General features: G+C 40.0%; 1 protein-coding gene across 1 annotated transcript in view; it reads right to left on the bottom strand.

Annotated features, from left to right (window-relative positions):
* Positions 1-17,183, bottom strand: part of RFC1 (replication factor C subunit 1) — a 39,256-nt gene that overhangs the window by 1,969 nt on the left and 20,104 nt on the right. The window contains exons 7-24 of the mRNA XM_009280172.2: positions 16,601-16,678; positions 15,673-15,760; positions 15,277-15,578; positions 13,500-13,607; positions 12,791-12,970; positions 12,290-12,394; positions 10,783-11,179; positions 9,759-9,868; positions 7,780-7,894; positions 7,225-7,313; positions 6,028-6,165; positions 5,496-5,591; positions 5,218-5,316; positions 4,008-4,162; positions 3,774-3,891; positions 2,683-2,828; positions 1,726-1,939; positions 453-644 (exon numbers count right to left, since the gene is read on the bottom strand). Coding sequence (XP_009278447.1) covers positions 453-644; positions 1,726-1,939; positions 2,683-2,828; positions 3,774-3,891; positions 4,008-4,162; positions 5,218-5,316; positions 5,496-5,591; positions 6,028-6,165; positions 7,225-7,313; positions 7,780-7,894; positions 9,759-9,868; positions 10,783-11,179; positions 12,290-12,394; positions 12,791-12,970; positions 13,500-13,607; positions 15,277-15,578; positions 15,673-15,760; positions 16,601-16,678 — 2,730 coding nt within the window. The remainder of the gene's footprint in view (positions 1-452; positions 645-1,725; positions 1,940-2,682; positions 2,829-3,773; positions 3,892-4,007; positions 4,163-5,217; positions 5,317-5,495; positions 5,592-6,027; positions 6,166-7,224; positions 7,314-7,779; positions 7,895-9,758; positions 9,869-10,782; positions 11,180-12,289; positions 12,395-12,790; positions 12,971-13,499; positions 13,608-15,276; positions 15,579-15,672; positions 15,761-16,600; positions 16,679-17,183) is intronic.

Raw genomic sequence — 17,183 nt, 5'->3', positions numbered from 1 at the left:
AAATCCAACTGCAACCTGACAGAAGCATAAGCCCAAATGCAATCAGTGTTAAAAGGAAAAGCCATCTCTTCTCTTCCCCTCCCCTTTCATGTATTAAGTTTTTAAACGCTGTGGAGAGTAAGCATCTACCATGTTCAGTCTTAAGGGCTGACCACAGTTCCCCGGTTTAGTGATACGTACAAAGGGTATTACTGGAATTGCCATCTGTGAGAACCACAAGCAAAGGCCTGTGGCTGCTCCTTACCAATGGCACCTAAAACGTTACTAAGTTTTGGAATTGGATGCAGTATTCATGAGTTTACAGTGATGTCTCACTTTGGTCCAACATTCAAGCACAGACAATGGATTTTTTTTTTTTTTTTTAAATTCAGATGACGTTACAAGTCCCAGAAAGGTAACTTAAGAGGATAACAGTTTAGTGTGGTAGTTTAACACTGAGGAAACTAAGTCACCTTAATCATTGCATCACTTTCAACAGTATCTTGCTCATCCTCATCAGACTGGATCTCTTCCACATTCAAGTCTTCATTCAGGTCTAAGGTCACTGCAGATCCTGACTGCCTTTTAGATGTCTTGACAGAACTAAGTGAATATGGAGTCAGATGTGCCTCCTTGTTGTAGGCACGTGTAAAAGCTGCTTTGACCTGTTAGGTTGAAAGGAAACACTATGAGCATCAGCTTAGGAACTGTAGATCGTTAGCTAACCAACTCTTGGCTAGAGATTCCACATCATCTTTCCTTTAGGAAGACGTGATGAAAGATTTGTAGAAGACAACGCTATCTCAAAAGGACACAGAAAGCATTTAAGAGCTGTGTGGTGAAGGCTCACTTTAAGCAAGTCCCACATAACCCTCAGATAGAGTGTGCATCTTCAGATGCTCCTCACTTAAGCCTCCGATGTTGTTCTGCTGCTAGCTAATCCAAGTCACTTACACCAAAGCCACCCTCGGCAGCACTGAACACCTGCCACACTGGAGCAGCATATTCAGACTAGGAGTAAACATCCAGTAGTAGCATAGGTTTAGTTATCAGCAGAGAAGATTCTTCTCTTTCCCTGAACACTTGACCTGGGGATGGGGGAGATCATGGTTCAGATCTCACACCTGCCTAGTTTGTAGCAGGGACTTGAGCTTAAGCTCACCTTGTACCAGATGAGGGTCCCAACCACTGAAGTGGACTAGCTGGATACCAGAGGAGCACCACACAGAGTCCCACCAGGTCAGGCAGTTCAGTCTAGCTGGACTGTGACAGATGCAAGCTGCAAGCCAGCCTCTTAATTCAGTGCCCGCACCGTAACAAATACAGTTGTGCTTCCCTCCTCCTCTGCACGGTGGTAAGAAAGGCAGTGCTATGCGCGAAGGTGATACAGCTTATAGCCAGGAGCTTGCTTATAGAAAGGTACCGGCTTTCCCTGTGCCTTTTGTGTTCTGCTTCTATGCCCCAGACACAGCTGACTCCCAGTGATCCTTTACACCAGGAACAACAGGTATAAGACTGCTGAATGAAAGCACAGCCTATCTTTTAGAACATACCCCTAAAACCTTCAGTAGTATGTTTGACAGCTGATTTGCAAAGACTACCATTAATTAAATTACAGTTAATAAAATTATTCGTTTGTAGCTGCACGAACTTCAGCCTTCCAGCAACACATCCATGCCACAGCTATTATTCTAGGATTTCTTTTTAAAGATATGGAAGAAAAAAAAATTCACTCGTGAATTTTACCTTGGGATCCAGCTTTGAGAAAGGACTGGGTTTGCCTCCCCACGTGCTTATCTCCATTATATTTTCAGTATCTTCTTTCATCAAGCAGTAAGAGTCCATGAATGTTATAGCTTTTTGTACACCATCTGCTCCAAAGTCTTTCAAGGGCTGGACAAGCGCATCCCGCAAATACGACAAGTACTCCATGTTTACTGTCCTCTTGCATGCCTGGGTTCTTTGTCAAATCAAAAGCAGTAAGTAAATCTGTACAACCACCACCACTCACTTCTAAACACAAGCAACCTGTAGGTAGGCCCTCAGCAAACGGATAATCAGCTGCCTTAAGAGTTAACTGCAAGTTGTACTGTGCCATTCCTTTTGCCATACCTGCATTAGGGATAACCGATGCAAGGTATTCAAACACCAAACAGTCTGGGGAAAACACATCCCTAACTGAGAAACATCTGTACAACCACCACCACTCACTTCTAAACACAAGCAACCTGTAGGTAGGCCCTCAGCAAACGGATAATCAGCTGCCTTAAGAGTTAACTGCAAGTTGTACTGTGCCATTCCTTTTGCCATACCTGCATTAGGGATAACCGATGCAAGGTATTCAAACACCAAACAGTCTGGGGAAAACACATCCCTAACTGAGAAACAACAACTGGGGGGGGGGGGGGGGGGGGGGGGGGGAAAACACATCCCTAACTGAGAAACAACAACTGGGGGGGGGGGGGAGGGGGGGGGGGAGGAGGGGGTAGAAGTCACAGTACTGATGACTATACTTAGTGTTTGCAGTCTGACTGTTGTCCAGATTAAGTGCTAAGAAAGCATCACCACCAACATATGAGGATATTCACAGAATATACACTTAAGTTTGAACCAAGCACAGCAAGGAATTAACAGTAGGTAGTGAACTACATGAGAACTAAATATCCGTGTCAATATAAATCAGAAGAGGAATGTCAGTACTACCTGAGACTCATGTGCATTGCCAGTTCTTGAATGATACGATCATGTTTGCCTGTGGATGAAAATTTCCCCAGCCAGCTGGGAAAGACAGGAAACTGGGACATGTAACCTCTCATCAGCTCCCCGGGGAGAACACTTGCATAAATAGCCTGAAGAAGTAACACACATGCCAAACTCAAATCACAATGAATTAGTCTCACTGACACCACGACACACTACCCTACTTGTCCACATGAATGGAGGTAGTCAGTACAGTTCCACAGTGGAAACAGCTCGTTTTAAGAGAGCTCTTTCTTGGTTGCTTGTTTCTGTTCAACCCCTTTTAGGTTACAGCTTCATCTCTTGTACCACCCTATTTGTTACCATGGTTCTAAAATAGCTGTGACATTATCTGGGTTTTAAAAGCCATTTAAAAAAAAAGTCTCTTCATTTCTCATTTTAGAGTGCAGTCAGGCAAACAGCTGACTTCCCACAAACAAGTGCTGTAGTCTCCAGCAGATGGACGCGGTGAAGGAGACATTTCCAAAGAACACCACAAATCTACATAAACTCAGCGAGCTAAGGTTCCCAAGCAACTTATCTGGACCTGCGTTAAGCAGCGGGGTAGACTAGATGACCTCCAGGGGTCCATTCCAACTTAATCTACAATACATTCTCTGATGCCAGTCATAATCCTTTAAGAACAAGTCTCATCAATGTTTCAGTGATCATTAAAAGAAGTACAGTGACGAAGCTTCAGTCCTCTATGCTTTGGGAGAAATACTGGCCTGGTAAGAGGCTGGGACAGGAAGCACATAAATAAAACAGAGTAGGCTTGTAATATGCATGTCAGAAGTGATACGTGCCGTGTGCTCCTATACTTCATATAAAGAAGGTTCAAGCTTTTCAAAGTTTCAGAAGACTTCATTTCATGATACAGCGTGGGTTCAACAATACGAATACGGGAAACTGCTCTACTCACCAGCAGAACAGAATACTACATGAAGTATGAACTATACACGTCAGAAAAATATACTGAAACATCAGGTTCGAGGGATCAGTCTTTTACACTGGACACCCAGTAAAGCACATAAAAATGAGTGTTAAGTGCTAACCTGTGTCGGAAGAAGGTTCCAGTTTTGCTTGCTACGAATCTGTTTGTCCACTATATCACCATCACATATACTGTCAGCGGCTCTACTCAAGAGCACCAAGTGCTTTTTCATATTTCCTCTGGAAAAAAAATGAAGTTGATTGTATTACAAAGCAGAAATATCCAGATAGGTTTCAGCCTAGTTTTACTCCCTGACACAAAAGCCTATGTCAATTTAGGGTATGGAATAACTCACCCAGCAGCAGCTGGTTTCACATGTACATAGTTCTCTTGCACAAAGAGAGGTGCTAGGGAATAATCATGGAAGAAAAGATCCGATTTGTCTATAAGAGACATACGAGAAGCCTCCTCTCCAGTAGCAAAAACCTTCCGGACAACATCAAAAGGGCCCTAAGTAAATGATATTTCAAGAAGTCAGTGGGTTGCAGGTCAACACAAACAGTAAGACACAGCACAGTATCAACAGTTACTTTAGTGATGGTACCCAACAATATCTGGACTCATCAGTACAAGTTCAATGTTCGGTATTTCCTTCCTAGTGCTTTACCAGTTTCAAGAATTAAGTTTTACTTCTGATATTAAGAAAATTATCTCCTAAATAGAGGTCTCAGGATGAGAACTATGAGCTTCATAATTGCATCTTACGTAAGACACCAATACATCAAAATATATACTCAGTCCCGGATTTACTCCTCTTCAACTACTTGTGGCAAGTTTGACAGCTCCCTGCATCTAGGCTATCAGTGCTTAGTTCAGAAGATACTTATGAAGTCTAGTGATTCTATCAGAATATAGAATTATAGAATCGTTTAGGTTGGAAAAGATCTTCAAGATCATCAAGTCCAACCATTTACCTAGCACTGCCAAGTCCACCACTAAACCATGTCCCTAAGCACCACATCTACACGTCTTTTAAACTCCAGGGATGATGGTGACTCCACCACTTCCCTGGGCAGATCTAAACCTCCCCTGGCACAACTTGAGGCCGTTTCCTCTTGCCCTATTGCTTGTTGCTTGGGAGAAGAGACCAACACCCACCTCGCTACAACCTCCTTTCAGGTAGTTGTAGAGAGCAATAAGGTCTCCCCTCAGCCTCCTTTTGTCCAGGCTAAACAGTCCCAGTTCCCTCAGCGGCTCCTCATAAGACTTGTGCTCTAGACCCTTCACCAGCTTCGTTGCCCTTCTCTGGACACGCTCCAGCACCTCAATGTCCTCCTTGTAGTGAGGGGCCCAAAACTGAACACAGTATTCGAGTTACAGCCTCACCAGTGCCGGGTACAGGGGGACAACTTGGTGGCACACTAAAACTTGTTTGAAACCACACACGAGATTTTGTGCAGCTCATATGCCAGAGAAATGTGTTCACATGTGACTGAACGTAACAGTCCAAGATTAGAAAATCTAACAATATGACAGTAAAAGCCAATCCAGTATTTTACACTTACCAGTTTGATATCTTTTTTGGCTCTGCTGCCATCCATTTTAGCCTCGTCATAAGTCAATGATTTATCTTTTGCACACCACATATTAAGATTATGTAAAACCTAAAGAACAAAATCGACAATTTGGTAGCATAATAGCATTTAAATGGAAGACTCTAGCAAAAAACAGTCTGATCTCTATGTACATAAAAATAATAATACTGTTCAAATACTACATTGAAGTCAAGGACTCGTACATGACATGCTCTCTGAATGGACACTGATGCTGAATTGGCACTGACCTGTCTGATGTCCTGATTTGCTGCCAGGATTATCTCTTGCATAGCAGGTGGTGGAATTTTTAAACCTTCTTTAAATGCAATAGACATCATGGCACCCTGTAATACACACAATTGAGAAACTGTCACTAGATAATTCCTATGAGAATTCTTCCCCCTACAGAACACTGACACATCTAGGAAAGAGCGTTACTGTATTTTTCTAGTTTTTTTAAAGCACGTATAATTTAAATTTTCTCTCATGAACAAAAGTCAATCCCTTGTCATTAGTGTGTAAAAAAAAAAAGCACATGATCATTTAAAAAAAAAAATCTTTGGCTATATTTAAGATAGACTTCTAAATCTGAAAGGCTTTGTGATACTTCATTCTTTGGGAAGAAAAACTCAGACAACCCATTCTGAAAAGCTGAGTAACTCACTGCGGTGATCCATTAAATTTTAAGCGGTGTTTGTAATTCTCTATGAATTCTGCCACATGAAGACAGAAGTTACTGATGGTAATTCAGCACAGCCCATACAGCCACAGCCTTCTTACCTTAATCTGTTCTAGACGAGGTCTCTGAAAACGAAGATCAAAACAGTAGTGGACCAAGGAACGAATTTTAGGATGGTTGCGATCATTACACATACAGATGATGGGTATCTTTGTCTGTCTAATCAAACCAATCAACTCCTGTGATTTAAACACAGTACAACAATTACATTAGATACCTCAGAGAATAAGAACGATTAAGATGTCATGCCAAGCAGCATTAGGCCCTGCCTTAAATCAGATCCTTGACAGATGCAAGTCTATAAAACTCCTCCTACTGTAATCATGTTTCTACACAATGAAAATCTAGCCCCTCTCCTACTTTTTCCACTTGCTACTCTATTCAGCTGCAATAAATCTGTCTACCCACTTCCACTATCCACTTCTAGCAATCACGTTTGGACCGTTCTTCATGAAACAATGAAGACCAATAGCCCAGAGTAGAGCTGACCACCTGCAGAACTAGATTCATTTGTCCAAAGGCCAGTTTGACCTGGCCTATGCCCAGAGGGAGCACACATCTTTCTGACCGCACCCTGCCACAAACCATGAAGAAGCAGAAAGTAAAAAGATCAGCTCTTCCCTGTCCAAAGAGCTCAACCCTGAGGCTTCAGCATTATTAGGCTTACCAGAACAAACTTTGCCTGCTCTAACGAAGGTGAAATTCAGTTCAATTTCATATTCCTCCAATGTAAACGTCTGCATCTGAGGTAAAGATCTGTATGCCCTTTATTGTCAAAGTATTGCATGTGACCATAGGAAATCTTCAGAAGCTAAAACTGGAGCTGCTAAGGAGAACAAAGTATAATACTGCCTATGCCACATTGTTTATTCAGTGTTACTGCCTACTGAAGAGAGGAACTGTCCTCATCAGATCAGATTACAAACCTCTCACTGCAGGTAGATGTCAGCTGCAGAGACCTTAGGATAAATTCATCTGTCCAGGAATAAACTTCTAAAGTGCACACACCCAAGTTCATCACTCCAGGTTTCTTTTACAGAAGTATCTTTCCCCCACCACCACCAATGCATAATTCTTCTTACACAGAGACAGACTTCTAAAATAGGTCAGATAAACTGTACTCTAGAGTCTTTCTATGGACCATGGCTTGAGGACAGTAGACTGGCTTGAAATATTTTGTGCTATATATGGTATGCACTCTTAGCAATGGCATTAGCTAATAACTATAGCAGTTTCACCTGAATCCCTCCTCTGTCTTCATTGCCTGCCATACCATCCACTTCATCCATGATCAATACATGTTTCCCGCTAACTGATGAGGATGTGCCTGAAAATGAATATGGACAAGAAAATGAGATGGGAATAAAAAAGGGTCTTGCTCAGAGTTTTACCCAATGCTTTATAGGTTAGGTAAGCCCATCCTAGACAACTGAGGTGGTGATGAACCTCTTGCTCTGCCACTTGATCACATGAATGTATGCTCACAGAATAGAGCTGACTATAACCTTGTATCATCTTCCAAGAAACAAGCCCCATGCAACAGAAGAGCAACTGCAGAGTTCTTGAGTAGTTTGTGCAGATCAACAACTGATTCTACTGATAGCAGGATTTAATTTTACAACTGAAAATGAAATAAAGCAGCTTACTAAATAAAGCCATCCCTATTAGAGCCGGATCCCTCCACGTGATGAGCAAGTTAAACTCCTAACACTATTGTGTAATAAGGAAGCTCTGTCCCTCCTGTAACCAGACTCTTAACACAACAAAAATCCTCCTTCAAACAACAGACATACCGGAACAGAAGTCTTTGATGCTGGTGTTGTTAAGTGATTCAGCAACTACTTCCTTTAGACTGTTCTTACTGCGAGTATCACTGGCATTCAGCTCCACATAGCTATACCCCAGTTCCTAGTCGAAAGACAAAAACCATACAAAAAATGAGAACACAGATCAGTGAAAGAGCATACACATACTCAGAATTAGAAACAGTATTTCAGAGTTCCAGAAGAAAGCTCTTACAACACCATTTTCACATATAAATGGTGGGTTTGATTCCTTTCTCTCCTCATACTCCTTTTCTCACACTCCAAAAATATTTATAACCAGACACAGAACAGATACACTCAAAAGAGAACTTTTTTTTTTTTTGGGGGGGGGGGGCGGGGGAAGATTCAAGTATCTTTTTTACTAGGCAATTAGATTTTAATGATCGCTATGAGATTCAGAACATTGGATATAGCAAATACAATTTAAAAACCGAAAGATATTTGTCAGGATCAGAATGAATCCAGAGTTCGTATTTCCTCCAGTATCTGTTATTCTATGAGTTTTTGTTTTGTTTTTTTTTTAAATCATGACTTGAAAACATGTGGTGGATCAGTATGGGGCGCGGGGGCACAGGGGGAAGTCAGTGGCACAGATTTAGTTCTGAAGGATTAACAGAACTGCCACCAGGGATAGAAACAGAACTATGAGCCAAGGCTGGCTAAGCTCCATGGTATTTCCAGCTGCATGTTAAAGTCTTATGCACAAAGAGTCAGGACAAGAAATATGCCACATCCCTCTGAAAGCAGAAGAGAAACTTTTAACTATTTAGCAGCTAGGAAACAAATGGCTCCCCCAGCAGTCCTAACACTTCAGAATGGGGCTGGGCTGCATGTCAGTCCCTGAGAAACCTTAACCCAGCTGCTCCTTCATCAGCAAACTCCCCTGCCAGGGGCATGCCACGGCACAGCAGCGAGCTGCACACAGCTTTGTTCTTGCAGCTTCAACAACCTAGGGTTTTTTTGGCTACTCCTGTGGAGTACAGTGAAATGCTCTGCAGAGACCTGAAGCAGCTGTGAGCAAGCTAGGTTGGAAACTAGAAGCAGAAAAGACCATGCTAGTGCAGAAATGAGCACAAGTCAGCACATCCAGCTTCTCTGCAGGTCTAGTTTTGGGTGCAGCATCAGCCTGTTGGCACCAAGCTCTAAGGTGGGGCGGGGGGAGATTGGGAGTTACTCTATACAAGTCAAATATTGAGGTAAGTAATCACTCCTTCCCAGCACAAAGATCAGAGCTGACAATAGTTCTCAACTCTCCCAAGCTGGTAGTATCATATTCTAAGAAGGTTCTTGCAAGTCAAAGAATAACAAAAATAATCCGTAACTTGTTACACCACCACTATTAATAAGTTAGCTTTAATGGTATTTCTACGATATGGAGTTCTCAGCTGATTGTCATGACACAGTAAAACAGAGTGTTCCAGTAAGTTAGGAAAAACTAATTTCTTAATTCAGATTTAGAAATGGACACATAGCCCTGTCAACTTCTCTCATCCTAAAGTAGTATTTGAATTTAGAATGAGTTTGGGAAAGGTACCTTCGTTAGATATATAAAAACCACAACAAGCCTGTCATAGAAACTTTCAAAAAGCTTGCCAGAATTCGATTCCCACTAAATTTAGTGCAAATATTCTCCGACTTGTAGAACTAGTGCTGAACGCTCACAATTTTTGAAAACCATTTCCAATTGTTCGACATACTGCGATACGCTGTTTCTCAAAACAACAGAAAAACGCAGACACCCATTGCTATATTCTCACCCCAGACCTCATAAAAGTATCTAAACATTCACATATTTTCACCTGTAACCCTGTTCTGAGCAGATGGAACTAGGCTGGGAGCAGACCCTAGTAATTTAGGGGATATCCACCTGCACACTGTATCTGTATCCAGATACAGCATCAATATATAACAAATAGTGCTGGGAACAACTGTTAATACGAACTCACCTTACAAACCAAAGAAGCTGTAGTAGTTTTACCAACTCCAGGTGGACCAGAAAGTAATGCTGCTTTAAAACCAGTACCATCATCTTTGCCTCCAGCTTTATTGGTCTTTGCTATAAAAGAAGGATTCCAGGTTTTACCTTAGTTTGTTTTGTATTACAAACTGCATATTTCATGTAAATCTTTGAAGATACCAAGCATCACTGGAGTTCTTCCTCATTTAAGGCTCGATATGAAAAAATGCATACACATCTGCATCCTAACCATTTGGGAAAAAGCTGTTTAAACCATCTTAGTTTAAGACTTGCAGTGATTCTTAACTGAAAAGCAGCAAAAATGCTATTAATACAATAACAATCATTTCTGCAATTTTCTCACAACCACATCATAAAAACCCACACACAACAAACCAAACCAACACACACACAGAAAAAGCCCACTACCCACTACAATAGCAATGAAGCTTAAACACTATTTTAATCACAGAAAAAACTGTCTACAGGATGGCACACTACACATGACACGGGCTGCTTGTCAGGCAGAACTAGGACCTTAACAATTCATCTCTTCCCCATGCATGATGGCAGCCCTACATGTTGCTATCCTGTATTTTCACCATGCATACAGACAGATTAGCACTGGCCAACATTTCTCTTGGTGAGAAAGAATTCACTAGGCTGAATGTGAGGCCATTTTTATATACATTAGTGCTAGGTTACTTTGGTTTCTTTTGGAAAAAATTCACATTTTAGAGAGTACCACAAGACTTAAAAAATATCGTCAGACACAGTTTGCTTTTCTGATTTTGGGTTGGTTTAGGGGGAGCAGTGGTAGTAAGTAAGCAACTGCTTTGACAAAAAAAGAAAAAAACTACTCAGGCTCAACTGCTGCTAACAAACACATCTGACTGCAGCCTCATTCCCAATTTCTAGAGTTGCTCTGCTATCTCAAAGGCCCTTATCGGTCCAGGGAACCAAGCAGTATGATTGGCATGAAAGAACAGAGAGAAGTTAACCGCACTGGTCACCTTGTCCATCTTCCGAGGTATTCTTGTGCCAGTTTCGGAGCCATCGGAGCAGTTTATTGGCACAGCTTTGCTCACCCTGCTGTCCAATTACTGCCTTAAGAGACACAGGCTTGTATTTATCTACCCATAGCAATCTCTCTGTTCCGTCTTCATTAATTTCAGAAACCAAGTTCCCCTTAGGTTTTGGGGCTTCTTTCTTCTCTACAATCTGCCGTTTAAAATCCATAAGCTTTCGAACAGCAGTGGTTTCTTTCTTGACAGATTTGACGGTATCTCCTTTTTCAGGAGTAGACTTGTATTTTTTATTATCAGCTTCCCTTTTGAAGGGGCTAAAATTCCTTTTTACAGCTTCAGCTTTCTGTGGTGTCTTTTTAGATCTTGACTCTGCTTTCTTTGCCTTAGGAAAATAAAAGTAAGAAAATTAAAGGGAAATTTCAAAAAACCCATACAGTAAATAAACATGCTGTCTTTGAACACATGTACAAGAGTGCTTAAGAAAGTAACAAAGCTTATGTATTAATAATAGAAAACCTTCAAGAGCAGATAAATATTCCTCTCTGAAAGATAAACCACTTGTTAAACACGATGCCACCTGGTTCTGTAGCACAACCCACAAAAAAAAAAAAGAGGCAGGAAACGTTCTGGTCATTCTAAGAGCAGCCCCCTTACTCGCAAAGCCTGATGCATCATTAAAAAAAAAATAATAATAATGCAAAACTGATGACTGTCAGGTTGGAACAAATGGGCCAGACACCCATGAAGCTCTTGCAAAACAACACTTCCAGAAAGTGTTCAACCCAAAACAATTCAAAGGGAGTGAAAGTCATTAGCTAGTAAGCTTACAGTTGCTTTTCCTTAAGACACCAATAGTATCTTTACATGCAACAATTCACGTCTAGCCACATCAGAAGTACCAAAGCAACATCTATACTGAATGCACAACATGCTAGAGCTGACAGAGATTTTAATAACATTTTATCAGCCACTACAGACTAAATTTAAATGTGCATAAAAAAACCCTCGTTACTGTTTTTACAGTATTCCCTGAAAAATTTACCTTTAGTATTATTAGTTCAAGTACCACATAAGACAAAATCTGTTATGTATACAGATTGTTTACATATAGTTGTCCCATGTTTACAGTATGATTTTATAGTGGGCCTGTCTGGGTACCACACAGTATCAGTCACAATTACTTATTTAAAAGAATAAATAAATACTCAAGTTTAAAACTGAAACCATCTAAGGAGATACAATTACCCCCTCAATCAGATACCTAGAATAATGTCAGAGTATAAACATGAAAGGTGAGAAGGAACCCTATAGCTCCCAAATAGAAGTCTTAAACACAAACACAAAATTTTCACTTTCAATACTTTTATAACCTAGAAGATCAAACTGACAATCGTAGGGTTACTGTTACTGGAACAGAAGACCAAAACTCCTTTCAACTGAAAACAAACCAAAGCAAAAAACAAAGAAACCCCTAAATTTAAAACAAACAAACCTCTGTTTCAGCCGCCAGCTCATATTTGGACTTTTTGCCTGGCATAGTTCGAATAAGGTCAAACAGGCCATCCTCATCAATAACTTTTGTCCCTAAAGTTGATGCCTAGAGCAAAAGTAAGAATTAAAAGTAAAGTCAAGTAAAGTTAGGAGTTACATAATTCACTTCAAAGTGTTTTCCAGTAAAGACTATGTTTAGGAAAACAACAACAACAAAGAGGTTGGGTTTTGGTGTTTGGGTTTTTTTTTTTTTTAGTGTGTGTGTGTGCGCGCACGTGCACGTATACATGTAAATAAAAACAAAGCCCTAAAACATTAGCCAACTTTTCCTTTTTAACATGTACTTTATTGGTAGCACTGCCTCCTTTTTGCAGAGATACTGAAAAAAAAAAAAAATCAATAGATATCCTTTTTGCAGAGATACTGAAAAAAAAAAATCAATAGTTAGATACGAACAATTCACGGTTGCACTTCTACTTTGCTCAGGCACAGGAATGCTCACCTTTTCACATTTAGATTGGCCACAGTCTCGCCCCATAACCAGATAGTTTGTCTTCTTGCTGACATTGCCAGTTACTTTTCCTCCGTAACGTTCAATCAAAGACTTGGCCTCATCTCTTTCAATACACTCCAGAACGCCTGTAATTACGAATGTCAGGCCTTCCAAGCAGTTTTCAGCTCCCTGAGAACCAGACCATTGCAGAAAATGCCATTACCTGATGCAATTCTACCAAATACCTCTTCACCATAAACTTTTTTAACCCCCTACCACGTCAAGTACCCTATGAAATTTTAAAAATAGGCCTACGCTACCTAGCTAGGTAATAGTTCCAAAAGTTCTAAAGCCATTAAAAGTAATAGCTACCAACAAAACTTCACACATTGTTCACCTGATCGATCATGCTCGTAACTTTGTGCTTCAAGCATAGCATGTCAGTCAAATGAGTGACAGCAGTCTTCAACTTCAAGACCAGTAACTATTTTTCATCACCATGACTTCATAAACCAAGTACTGAATTTAATTTCTTAGTATATTTCCTTACATTTAGTCACTGCTTTGTATTACCATTTAGCTTTTTCCAATACATACTTCCTATTTGAAAAAAATACCAGTTTTTAAATAGCTTAGTTGATACTTGTTAGATCACTTACTGTTATAAGTCTGACGCACACCACTTCCACATATAGAATTCTGCTGTAGCCAAACTTACCCGAGGTATCTCTTTGGAACCCAGCGCTTTCGGACCCTCGCGATTAAGAAAGCTTCGGTAGGCTTGATAATTGATCCGCTTCTTTTCAGAGTCCTCAGGACTTACAGACTTGGGCAGGAGGGGAAAAAAAAAAAAATTAATATACATATTACTGTCCTGGTTTCAGCTGGGATAGAGTTAATTTTCTTCCTAGTAGCTGGTACAGTGCTGTGTTTTGGATTTAGCATGAGAATAATGTGGTAACACACCGATGTTTTAGTTGTTGCTACGCAGGGCTTACACTGGTCGAGGACTTTTCAGCTTCCCATGCCCTGCCAGCGAGGAGGTACACAGGAAGCTGGGAGGGAGTATAGCCGGTCGGGGACCGACTGGGCATCAATCAGTGGGTGGTGAGCAGTTGCATCACTTGGGTTTTTTGGTGTTTGGTTTCCCCCCCCACCCCACCCCACCCCAGGTTTTGTTTCTCTCTCTCTCGTTATTTTACTTTCCATTACAATGTATTATTATTATTTTATTTCAAGTATTAAACTGTTCTTATGTCAACCCATGAGTTTTCTTACTTTTGCTCTTCTGATTTTCTCCCCCATCCCACCAGGGCGGGGGAGGTGAGCAAGCAGCTGTGTGGTGCTTAGCTACCAACTGGGATTAAACCACAACAATTACATATATAAAAACAACAAAATAAACTCAAGCATCATGGTTTAAGACATTTTTATACACCAAAGGAAAAGCAAGTTCTAACACTTGTTTTTAATCTATTAACATGCAATACCAAAGATTGTTCTGGTTTTGGTGCTTGTGTTTTGAGGTATTTTTTGTTGTTCTTTTTAAAAATATTCCAAAAACTCACCTGAGAGTTTAAAAAAAAAACCTGTACCCATTGTTTATTGTAAAGTTTCTGTACATTCATCTGTATTCCACATGTACATGCTTACCTAATTCATAAATTGTTGCTTTAAATTCACATCCTATTTTATTTCAGAATGATGATCAGGTATAGACAAGATCTACATTTACATAAAGTCTACTTCATAGTATTTCTACTTCGTAGTATTTCTACTTTTAAGAGACATTTAAGCTTTTTAATCAGTAAAAAGTTATTTAAAACTCACCTCCAAAAAAGCTGCAGGCTCTCCCTCCCAATTACAACTGTTATTTAAGTGTCAAAATCAGTATTCTGTACTTTACGATTAAAAAGTATGTTTTAAGGTTGCCAATAACTGCTAGTGTGTTCAATAATTACAGTTACTGAATCAGACAGTTAAAAGAAAACTCAATTATATTCCTATACAATGTATCAACCATAACTAATACACTTCAGAAATAGGAGACTAGGGAGGGAAGGGGCGGGGGGAGAACCAACAATGAATGCCATTTATCAGTCTAACAGCAGTATGGATCCACAAGGTCACCACGCTCACATAAACAGTAAGCTTTCACTCATTAAGTGTCAGAATTCCTGCATTCTGCATTTTTTCAGGGAAGTTAAACATGAAAAAGCACTGAACTGATTTTGCAGTGTACATGCATACCTTAACGAGCATTAAAGAACTCTCAGTTCCTTCACGCATTTAATTTACACTTTTCCAGCTACTTTTTTTCCTATATTTTTTACAATTGCTAGGAACTTAAAGCCTTTCCAGAATAAAAATTCTTAAAAATTGCCCAGAAGATTCAAAATTGCAAGTTACAACAATGACACATCAACAACAATAAATGAAAACTATTTTCCTGCAAACTCCACCAAGCCAACTAAATTCATTTTGATAGCTCCTACCTCAGTCTTCTTGGGAGAAATTTTCTCCTTCTTTGGTGTTGTCTTCTCTTCTTTCCCTGAAGCAGTTTTTTCTTTCGATACTAAACTTTGAGCACCTCTTTCCTTTTCAGCAATCTCTTCTTTTTGTTTCAGAGACACAAGCTTAGAGCTAGGTTTCAAAAGCAAGGTCTTATCTGTCAACTCTCTTGCTATTTTACCATCAGATGACTGTGGGGATAAACGAAAGCCTTTTGAATGTTCAGATTTAGTTTGCTGCTTCGCAGTGTAATTCTTTGTTTCACCCATCGAGTTTGTTGCTTTCACTTGAAAGAAGGCAGAGGGAGGAGAGCACGTATGTAAGAATGTATCTTATTAATATTATAAATTGTGAAATGTTTTCTATATTCCGCGTCCTACCTCTTTCCGACTGCTTGTACCTTTCTGTCACGTTAGGACTGCTCTTGATGCTCAATACTGTTTGCTCTCCTCCTGAATCTTTCCGAGCCTAAATAAACACACAATGACAGAGATGCACGTCCCGAGCCACCATTAAGTCCAGACCCCGAGTTTCCCTACTGTTAAGTACAACAGACTGAACAACATCTAACAAAGCTGATCCCTACCACAAGTCAGAATGCAATCTCTATCAAAGGCAGGCAGACGAGCAAATTCTGCACTCAGCCATGCACGTAATTATTCCTTAAGTCAAAGGCTAGACAAACTTCCAGGCTACAGTAAATTTCGATCCTAATTGGTCTACTGATTAGTCTAGAAGTATTAACACTTGCTATATTCAAATTAGCAATCCTAAATTCTAAGAGCCTTGATGTACAACCCAGCAAATATTTTACTGTGCCTTACACCACAAGCAATGAGAATTGGGAAGATTCCCATCACTGGGGTTAGTCTCAAAACTCTCAGGATCCCTGCTCGCCCCTTCTCTCAAAGCAAAGTGAGTATTCTCCTCCTTCCTTTTTCTCCCATCACGTTGCACCGACTTGTGCCATTGACTCATTTTACTTGATCTGGTCCTCCTGAACCAACAGAGCTATAGCTGATCTGAAGCACGAGTCTTCAGCAACACACTGCACTGAATTAGAACCAGAACTTAAAACCCCATTTCAACAGAAGCAGATAGCACAAAGATACAATGACGCCTGCTGTCTGATTAGGAAGGACACTATTTACTGAGTGAGGAAAACCCAGGAGGAAAGTATGAAAAGTGAGTATGTTATTTTCATGCAAACACTTTCTTGCTGTTTTTAATGCATTTGTATGGAAGTCTCAAAACAAAGGGTAGGTGTCTAAATAATTTCTAAAAACTGAAGTTTAAAAATAATTCAACCTTTTTCTTCTGTGGTGTTTCATCTAACAAGGCCAAAGTTTTAGCAAATTCTTCATCTTCATGCAGCTGTCTCTCCAGCTGAAAGAAAAAAAAAAAAGGAAAGAAAAAGAGGTTTTTAGGCTCATGTCTGACAAGTTTTAATTCTACTATAATTTTTTAAAACTCTACTTGCTGTTCAAGACAAAAAGTTTATCTAAAATAAGACAGCACATAGCTGGAAAAAGTGCATCCTACAGGAGGCAAATAAATTTCTGAAAACAGCACTGAAGAATTACTTGTTTCCCCTAAAAAGAGAGGCTGAAGTCTAGTGAGAAAATTAGAGTTTGGATTTGTTCCACTAGAAACATTAATAAGCCTGTATAATCTGTTTTCAAAAAGGTTTTCTGTTCCTTCATATTTTTTATTGTTGTGTATCCTTTTCATTTAATAAACAATCAAAACTTGAAGGCAGGATCTCACAACAACCAGCCTGCACCAAGATGCAACCTGTTGGCTTTAGAAAACTTCCAAAAGCAGTCCCTAAAGACAAGTAGGAACAATGCCTGTTAAGTATTATGATGTCTCAGTAATGAGTGTTTTGTTC

This window comes from Aptenodytes forsteri, unplaced genomic scaffold (genome assembly GCF_000699145.1).
Source record: "Aptenodytes forsteri isolate BGI_AS27 unplaced genomic scaffold, ASM69914v1 Scaffold35, whole genome shotgun sequence".
In the NCBI taxonomy this organism is placed as follows: Eukaryota; Metazoa; Chordata; class Aves; order Sphenisciformes; family Spheniscidae; genus Aptenodytes; species Aptenodytes forsteri.
The sequence above is the reverse complement of the archived record's forward strand: the minus strand, read 5'-3'. Positions and strand labels throughout refer to the sequence as shown.